The 10,053-nt window shown below is 49.1% G+C and overlaps 1 protein-coding gene across 1 annotated transcript in view; it reads left to right on the top strand.

Annotated features, from left to right (window-relative positions):
- The window catches only part of SLIT3 (slit guidance ligand 3), a 544,627-nt gene that overhangs the window by 532,788 nt on the left and 1,786 nt on the right, over nucleotides 1-10,053 (top strand). Inside the window, exons 32-34 of the mRNA XM_017534462.2 lie at nucleotides 5,532-5,686; nucleotides 7,408-7,693; nucleotides 8,890-9,098. Coding sequence (XP_017389951.2) covers nucleotides 5,532-5,686; nucleotides 7,408-7,693; nucleotides 8,890-9,098 — 650 coding nt within the window. The remainder of the gene's footprint in view (nucleotides 1-5,531; nucleotides 5,687-7,407; nucleotides 7,694-8,889; nucleotides 9,099-10,053) is intronic.

Here is a 10,053-nt window from a genome sequence, read left to right as displayed (position 1 = left end):
TTTTTTTTTGTATTTTTAGTAGAGACAGGGTTTTGCTATGTTGGCCAGGCTGGTCTTGAACTCCTGACCTTGTCATCTGCCCGCCATGGCCTCCCAAAGTGCTGGGATTACAGGCGTAAGCCACTGTGCCTGGCCATAATTTTTCCTTCAAAGGCAAGTAGAAATGGAGGTATCCTGACTTAGGGATGGTGGGAAAAAAAAAATAGAGCCTTTAGCACTCCCTACCCTGAACCTCCAGGGACCCACAGTTTGAAAAACACTGGCTTTAGCCATTATATCCAGGACAACCTGGTTAAAAGGTGCCAGGAAGAGACAACCTGTTAACCCAAGAGCACCCACTGGCATAGATAACGCTATGGGAGGTTTGGATTTGGAAGCAATCCTGATTTTGAACCTCAGTTCCAGCACTTCTTAGCAGTGTGGCCTCTATCAAGTTGCTTACCTTCCTTCCCTAAAATGGGACTCCCAACAGTCCTCTCCTCAGAGATGGGAATGAGCCAGCAGAAGTGTACAGAGACTCAAAGCCCTGGGTGGCTGTAAGGTTGTAAAATCAGCAGGCAGGCTCTTCCAGGTCCCACTAACCTACTCCCCCACCCCAGCTGCTGCCACACCCAGCTCTTCCAAGCCCAGAGTAAAGTCAAGGAGTCATCATTTCCACCTTTCACTGAGCACTTGCCAGGTCTCAGAGGCCACATATTGCCCATTAACACCCAGTGTAGGTCTGAGCACGGTGGCTCATGCCTAAAATCCCAACACTTTGGGAGGCCGAGGCAGGCAGATCACTTGCGGTCAGGAGTTCAAGACCTGCCTGGCCAACATGATGAAACCCTATCTCTACTAAAAATACAAAAATTAGCCAGGCTTAGTGGTGAGTGCCTGTAATCCCAGCTACTCAGGAGGCTGAGGCAGGAGAATTGCTTGAACCAGGGAGGTGGAGTTTGCAGTGAGTTGAGATGGCACCACTGTACTCCAGCCTGGGTGGCAGAGTGAGACTCCGTCTCAAACAAAAAAAAAAAGTGTAGGCCAGGCACAGTGGCTCACACTTGTAATCCCAGCACTTTGGGAGGCTGAGGAGGGAAGATTACTTGAGCCCAGGAGTTCAAGGCTGCAGTGACTGATGATTGCACCATTGCACACCATCCTGAGCAAAAGAGCAAGACCCCATCTCTTATTAAAAACAACCAAAAACAACAGTGTTGTAAAATGAGTTTAAAACTCGTTGAATAGAAGCAGAAACAGGCTTACAGAAGTGATATGACTTGCCCAGGTTCCCTCACCTAGGGTGATCCCAGATCTCTCTCCACAAAGCATGACCTGGCTGAAGGTTATATCTGGAGCCTACCTAGGACTCTCCCATGTGGGCACCAGATGAGGTCCTCCAGGAAGCCTAGTGCTGGGGCACTGCAGAACCCAGCACTTTGTCTAGGGCAGGAGCCAGTGACCACAGTCCTCTCTCATCTGTGACTCCTGCCAGACCACTGTCTCCAAGCTGGGTACCCTGGAGGCCGTACACCAGGGCCTGGGATGGCAAGAAGGAGAGAAGGAGTTGGGCCTGGAGCCAGCTGCTAGGCAGGAGCAGGTGGCATGTGTTCGCTGTATCTGTATGTGTCTATAATGGGAAAACAGCTGCCCTGGCTCCCTGAATCTTAATGTTGGAAGAGAATGCCTGAGCTGCAGCCTCTTTACAGCTCCCTTTCTGACAGTTGGCTGCCCAGCATCTGTTGACACACCTCCAGGGTGGTGAGCTCATTTGCATCCAAACAGCATCCATTGATAGGACACTTTGGGATATACCTGCATATTTTTTGCATTTGTGGTTAGAAAACTGTGTGAGGGCCCAAGGTCACAAGTTTATGGTCTCTGCATGGGGCCCTCCCTACCCCTCCTGCTTTTACCAGCCCATCTGTCATAGGCCTCTGCCTTGCTCTCAGCTTGCAACTTGGAGCAGCTGGGGGCTTCTGAAATAGAAATAGCTCTACCTTCATAGGGCTTCTTGGCTGCCCATCACAAAAGCAGATTCCTCAGTGGCCTCTTTTACCCACCACTCCACCTCCCACTACCCTATCTCTTGGCTAGACCTTATATTGGTTAGTTGTCATTTGATTTAGAGGAAAGGCTAAGGAAAGTGGAATGGAAGCTTTGTGAGTGCAGTTACCCTATGTGCCCTGTATGTCACCGATCCACAGCACCCGGGACAAGGTGGCCCACAGCAGATGGTGGGTGGATGAAGGATGGATGAAAGATGGTTGAAGAATGGATGGATGGATGGGATGGATGGATGAAGAGGGTAAATAAGTAGGTGGGTAGGTGGAGAGATGGATAGGTGGATGGATAGAGAAGAGGGTGGATGGGTGGATGGCGGATGGATGAATAGGATGGGATGGATGAAGAGGGTAGATAAATAAGTAGGTGGGTGGGTGGAGAGATGGATAGGTGGACGGATGGAGAGGAGGGTGGATGGGTGGATGAAGGATGGATGGATAGGATGGGATGGATGAAGAGGGCAGATAAGTAGGTGGGTGGGTGGAGAGATGGATAGGTGGACGGATGGAGAGGAGGGTGGATGGGTAGAATAGATGGGAAGGAAGGGTGGATGGTTGAATGGGTGGATGGACAGTTGGATGAATGAGTGGGAGGAGAGATTTCCCAATGGATTTGAGTGGGTCCTGGACTCCTGCGCATCCTCTGCCATCACTTTCTCCCAGGGATCAGCACTAGAGCAAGGATCACTAGCTTTGCAGACAATGGTACTTGTTAGTATTCTAAATAATACTAAAATAACTGCTCACATTTTCCCAGCAATTGACAAAGCACCTTTTTTTTTTTTTTTTTTAAGAAATAGGGTCGTGCTATGTTTCCCACGCTGAACTCGAACACCTGGGCTTAAGTGGTCTTCCTGCCTCAACCTCCCAGCTTGTCAAGTAGCTAGCACTACAGGCACATGACACCATGCCTGGTTACAAAGCACTTTCACTTAACCTCTCTTATTCAAACTTCACGATAGATCTGTGAGGTTATTCTCCCCTTTTTACAGATGAGGAGACTGTGACCGAGATGTTCTGTTCCTATGATTGGTTATGGTTCCATCCAGCAGCAATGGGCTAGAATGGACTCTGTTTTCTTCACTACACCCCAATTTAGCCTGTCTTCTCCCAAGCATTTCTCTTGCCTTTTTGGCTGCTAAAATTTCTAAATCTGAGTTAGTCACTGAAACTGTACCTGCCTGCCTAATCAGTGCCATCCCTGCTGGGATCCTTTTGTTGGTGCCAACAGGGATTTGCTAGGGAGAATTCAAGGAGAGAGGGAGCCTCCATATGTATCCCAGACACCTAAACAGATAAGGTAGAGCTCAGCCTACTCCTCAGAGAGCTTCAGGGAAGGAGGAGGTGCCACATTCCCCAACAACTCCCATCATCTCCCACCACTGTTCCCTCTTCAGCCCCTGCGGGAGGGTGAAGAGTTGGAAAGAGCAGAACTTGGAAATCAAAAGTGTTGCCTACAGATTCTGTCTCTTGCCTGAACTAGCTGGGTGACCTCAGATAAATCACTTACCCTCTCTGGGCCTTGGTGTCTTCATCTGTGATAAAGGGTATCTGGCATCCACTTCATAGAATTGTTATAACGTTCAAATAAGTGAATCACTTAGCATTATGTCTGGCTCAACTGGGCCCTCGTTGAGTGTCTGCTGGCCCTGTTAGAAGCAGCATGGGGAAAGGGGATGTGCAGACTGAATATCCCATAACTAGCTGGGCACGGTGACTCACACTGGTACTCCTAGAACTTTGGGAGGTGGATCACTTCAGGTCAGGAGTTCAAGACCAGCCTGGCCAACATGGTGAAAACCCCATCTCTGCTTGAAATACAAAATTAGCTGTGCAAGGTAGCATGAGCCTGTAATCCCAGCTACTCGGGAGACTGAAGCAGGAGAATCACTTGAACCCAGGAGGTAGAGACTGCAGTGAGCCAAGATCATGCCATTGCACTCCAGCCTGGGTGACAGAGTGAGACTCCAAAATCCTCCAATGAGCATTTCCTTCAAGTAACATGTGGGCACTCAAACAGTGTGGGATCTTGGAGTTTTTCAGATTACGGACATCTGACCTGGGCCTCGGTTCAAATTCTTGCTCTATCACTTATCAACTGTGGTGCCTTAGGTAAATTCCTTAGCCTCCCTGAGCTACTATTACCTCATTTCTGTAATAGAGATACCAAACTTAACATAGCATGAGTATTATAAGGCCTTATTTCCCCAAATGTGGCATGCAACCACTGGTGGTACATGAGGTGACCTTAGGGGGGACAACAGCAAAATATTGAAATTTTAACTATAAAAGACGTTTTTTGTTTTGTTTTGTTTTTGTTTTTGAGACAGAGTCTCGCTCTGTTGCCAGACTGGAGTGCAGTGGTGCAATATCGGCTCACTGCAACCTCCATCTCCTGGATTCAAGCAATTCTCCTGCCTCAGCCTCCTGAGTAGCTGGGATTACAGGTGTGTGCCACCATGCCCAGTCGCCCAGCTAATTTTTGTATTTTTAGTAGAGACGAGGTTTTACCATGTTGGCCAGGATGGTCTCGATCTCTTGACCTCATGATCCACCTGCCTCAGCCTCCCAAATTGCTGAGATTATGATGTGAGCCACCGTGCCCGGCCAAGAATTTGTTTTATATATACTAGAAAAAAATATTAAAATGACATCAAGGGCACGGTGGCTCACGCCTGTAATCCACGCACTTTGGAGGCCAAGGCAGGTGGAGCACCGGAGGTCAGGAGTTCAAAAACAAAAAAAAAAAAAAAGGGAAAACCCCTTTTTAAAAAAAAAAAAAAAAAAAAAAGACATCAAAACATTATTTTTTAGAACAATGCTAACCTTTATCCTTATTGATATTTAAGGGGGAAATTGGACAGTTGAAATAAGTGTGTTGAGTAAATAGGGGTCCAGGCAGCATGCCGACAGAGCAGGAATTGAGAAGGGGGTCTGGGAATGGAGTTTGCTTAACTCTATGAAATAATAGAAAAGAATGCAAATAATGATAGCCAAATGCAATACCTGACCCTAGACTAAATCCTGGACTGGAAGGAAATAACTGCTGTAAAGGACATTATTGGGTCCACTACAGAATTAGAATACAGATGATAGACTAGATAACAGTGTGGTATCCATGTTAAATTCACCAAAGTTGACAACTGCACTGTGCTTATGTACGAGAATATCTGTCCTTAGGAAATGCACACTGAGGTATCTAAGGATAAAGGCTGTGATGTATGTAACTTACCTTTAAATGGTTCAGAAACATGTATGTATATATACAATGCAGAGAGAAATCAACCAAGCACAATGGAGTAATGGGAGAAACTGGGTAATAAGCATTTTCTGTAACTGTTTTTATTTTTACAACTTAACGTAAGTTTAAAGTTATTTTCAAATAGAAAGTAAAAATGTAAGCAGTGCAGGTCAAGTCCACAGCCCAGGGCCCAGCCATGGAAGCCATTTAGTGAACTCTCCGGCTTTCTCCCCTTCTCTCCTGGCCAGTGTGGAGACAGTGAATGACGGGCAGTTTCACAGTGTGGAGCTGGTGATGTTAAACCAGTCCTTGAACCTGGTAGTGGACAAAGGAACCCCCAAGAGCCTGGGGAAGCTCCAGAAGCAGCCAGCAGTGGGCATCAACAGCCCCCTCTACCTTGGAGGTAATGCCCTCTTTCCCTACCACCTCCAGCACCTCCACTTCCCACCAGCCCTCTGTGCTCCGGTACCAAAACCCAGGCCACTGCCAAAGCCAATCAGGGAAAGCTTCCTGGAGCAAGGAACAACCTCTTGCTCCAAGCTGATCTCTAAAAGGGTGAACAGGCATTAGGCAGGCTATGGGGAAAAGATGATTTTGGACAGGTGCTTGGAAAGGGGAGAGAGCAGGACTCCTTCTGGAAACTACAAGTTGTGAGGGGGAAGGGCACAAAGCAGGAGGCAGGAGATGGAAGCAGGGTCTAGGCTCTGCTAAAGTCTGCCAGCTTCAGGTCATATTCCCTCTGCTCTGCCACCTCCTCAAACCCTGAGAGGTTCAATTAATGAATGTAGAAGAACAAGTTTGAGATTAAAATCAAAGGCCAAAAATGGAAGCAAGCCAGATGCCATGGCTCACACTATAATCCCAACACTTGGGGAGCCCAAGGTGGGAGGATTGCTTGAGCCCAGGAGTTGGAGAGCAGCCTAGGCAACATAGTGAGACCTCATCTCTATAAAATAATAGCTGGGACTACAGGTGCATCGTAGCGAGCACCTGTAGTCCCAGCTCCTTGAGAGGGTGAGGTGGGAGGATCGCTTGAGCCCAAGAGGTTGAGACTGCAGTGAGCCACGATTGTGCCACTATCCTCCAACCTGGGTGACAGAGTGAGACCTTGTCTTTAAAAAAAAAAAAAAAAAAGCCATCAGTTTGGCAGAGTCTGGGCCTGAAAGGCAGCCACTGCACCAATAGTTGTCAAAGGGTTAACTATAAAAAAAGCTACCAGAGCCGCTCCTTCTGTCCCAAGATTCCTGAGACTTCACGCACAGAGTCCACCTGCAGATACTGGCACAGGCCTAGGAGAGGGCATCGTTAATGGGCAGTTCAGATGCAGGGAGGCCAGGGAAAGCTCTGGGCCGAGGGCAGCCCCAGAAGGACACTACTTCTCCCTGGAGGAGGACCATGCCCCACCCCACCAGCTCCAGGTACAGCCAGAATAGAACTGGGTGCCCTGCCTCCAGGCCAGTCCCAAGCTCTGAACTGTAGAAGGTAGGCAGAGAGTGGTATAGAAGGGGAGAGAAAACACAAATCAGACTTTATTGAAAAGCAAATTAGGTCTTTACTAACAGCCTCTTGAAGACCCTGAGAAGAGGGGTACACAGCACAGAAGGCAGCGAACTGGTCTAAAAACACTGAACCCCACAGTCTCATTGATCAAGCCGCTCCCCCAGACCTTATCTTCTCTCTGCAGCCATAACTCGCCTGCCCTGGGTTCTCTTGTGAGGCCTGGATCAAAGGGCTGAGGGGCCTGGTGGGGATGGCAGGTTATTTGGTGCACTTGCCTATGGGGGCGGTCCCCTCAGTTCAGCCAGTGGGGTCATAGCACAGTGGGCAATCAGATCATCTCATTTTTTCTAGGGAAGCCCGAGATACAAATTTTTATGGGGAATTTTCTAATATTGCTATTAGCAACAAATTCACGTTTTTAAAGGAGTCCCAGTGCAGGACCAAGGATGCAGGTCCCTCTGTGGACAAAGTCCAAGGTTTTGGCCCATTAACCTCCTTTGAACAGCAGAGGCCCAGAGCTCTGATCATTTAGCCGTCAACGTGTTAAAAGTGCTTTCTCGCTCTGAGGACAGCAGTGTGGCAGGGGAAGGTCTTCAGGCCACTGTCCTGGCTCCCCTCCCACAGGCATCCCCACCTCCACCGGCCTCTCCGCCTTGCGCCAGGGCACGGACCGGCCTCTAGGCGGCTTCCACGGCTGCATCCACGAGGTGCGCATCAACAACGAGCTGCAGGACTTCAAGGCCCTCCCGCCACAGTCACTGGGGGTCTCACCAGGCTGCAAGTCCTGCACCGTGTGCAAGCATGGCCTGTGCCGCCCCGTGGAGAAGGACAGCGTGGTGTGTGAGTGCCACCCGGGCTGGACAGGCCCACTCTGCGACCAGGAGGCCCGGGACCCCTGCCTCAGCCACAGGTCAGTGTCCCGAAGCCCTGGGTGTGTGCTTGGGCTCCCAGCGTGGCCTCAGCCCCACCCCACCTGAGAAATAGGCACTACTGGGTTCTGGAGCAATTGCAGTCAGGCTGCAGATAGGATCTGTGGAAGTGTAACTGCTTAAGAGTTCAAGAGGCTGAGCCTACTTACAGGGATCAGCATAAGAGGGCCTTGCCCAAAATACTTGTCTCTACCAGGTGGCCTTCAGAACCTGTCCAGAGCCACAGTGAGCCCCTGGCTTCTCTGTGGGAATTAGAAAAAGGCACCCATGTGGGCAGACAGCCTGTGCAAGGCACCAGGGGTATATAACCACACACAGTCAAACCATATTTAATAGTTTAAGCAACTACTCATTCAACAAAGATTTGCTGAGTTCCTGCTACGTACCAGGCCTCAGGAGATCCAGTACTGTCAGTGTTAAGAAACTGGAATCAGCCAAAAATAATACCAGAGCCAACATTGGCAATGTGGTTGGCTAAACACATTGCCACATCAGTCAGGAAATGATCTGAAATCAGGAATAAGGAAAGGGTTTGAGCTTCCTATGTTGCTCTTGAGCATGCACACGTGTGTGTGTGTGTGTGTGTGTGTGTGTGTGTGTGGACTCTGTAATATGGATCCTGGCCCTGCATGTCATCTCAATAGGGAGAGTGATGTTTGTGATTCAGAATACAGGCTTTACTGTCATTCTTTTCCACAGGTGAAATGTACTGCATAGGAGCAATAGACAAAGAGTTGTGATAAAAGTTCAGAGCAATACTGGGTGTAAAGCACTTAATAATTCCTGGTACATAGCCAGGGGTACCTGTTGGTAGTAGTGGGGTGGTAGTAATTCTTATTTTAAGATGCTAAAGCAATTAAAATGTATAGCGAATGCCTAGATTCTTCCAAGCAGTTGCTACTTGGCTACATGAGGTGTGTGTGTAAATCAGCAAGCCAGCCTCTGCTGTGGCCACAGCTCACAGTGAATGCTGGGTGATGCTTGCAGGTTTCTGGCTGGTTGGCCAGGGGAACAGGGTGGTTAAAAAAAGAGATAGATGCTCAGCGTAGGAAACGAAGAAGGCTATTGGACTGCATGCAGCTCTGGCTCTCCTGGTCCCTGGCTGGGTGGACAGAGGGAGTCCTGAGCAGCACCAACTCTGGCCTGGCTCCCTTTCCATCCTCCCCTCTGCCCCCAGCTGCAGCCATGGAAAATGTGTGGCAACCGGGACCTCATACATGTGCAAGTGTGCCGAGGGCTATGGAGGGGACTTGTGTGACCACAAGAATGACTCCGCCAACGCCTGCTCAGCCTTCAAGTGTCACCATGGGCAGTGCCACATCTCAGACCGAGGGGAGCCCTACTGCCTGTGCCAGCCCGGCTTTAGCGGGGAGCACTGCCAACAAGGTGGGTCTACGGTGCCTGCGGGAGGGAAGAAGCAGGGGTCAGAGTTGGTCTTCACATCCAGATCACCTCAGTTCCAGTTCTGGCTGTGCCACTTAAAGGCTAAATGACCTTGGTACCGTCACTTTCTGAGCCTCAATTTGAAAACAGGGGCAATACTACACCTTCCTGTATCAGTTATCTAGTGCTACATAACAAGTTAGCCCCAAACCATAGCAGCTCTAAACATTTTTTAGCCCACATTATTCCTGTGGGTTAGAAATTCAGAAAGAGCCTAGCTGGGATCTCTTGAGGTTGCATTTGATACAGCCAGGGCTGCAGTTCTCTGTAGGCTAACCCAAAGCGGCAGGATCTGCTTCCAATGTGCTGCACTCCCATGGCACTGGGTGTCGGTAGGAGGTCCCAATTCTGCCCTGCATGAGTCCCTACATGGGCTCTAGAGGGTCCTCACACCAGGGCAGCTGGCATAACCCAGAGTGAACAGTCCAGGAGAGAGCAAGCCACATGTCTTACATGACCTACAACTGGAAATCACTCATGCCATCATTTCCACCACATTGCATTGGTTACATCGGTCAGTGAGGGAGAGGACCATGTAAAAGGCATCAGTACCAGGAGGTGGTAGTCACTGGGGGCCATCTTGGAGGCTGGTTACTGTGCCTTATAGGGTTGTTGGGAGGAGTATGTGAGATGTAAAGTCAGAAGCAACTCTGTCACAATGAAGAAGGTCAAGCTCTCATTTAGAATCTGCATGACTTTGACCAGCCTGTTCAACATGGTGAAACCCTGTATCTACTAAAATTACAAAAATTACCTGGGCATGGTGGCAGTCACCTGTAATCTTAGCTACTCAAGAGGCTGAGGCAGGAGAATCATTTGAACCCAGGAGTCAGTCAGAGGTTGCAGTCAGCCTAGATCAACCAGAGTGACAGAGTGAGACACTGTCTCAAAAAAAAAA

Source organism: Cebus imitator, unplaced genomic scaffold, assembly GCF_001604975.1.
Source record: "Cebus imitator isolate Cc_AM_T3 unplaced genomic scaffold, Cebus_imitator-1.0 Scaffold86, whole genome shotgun sequence".
Taxonomy (NCBI): Eukaryota; Metazoa; Chordata; class Mammalia; order Primates; family Cebidae; genus Cebus; species Cebus imitator.
This window is presented reverse-complemented; position numbering and strand designations above follow the sequence as displayed.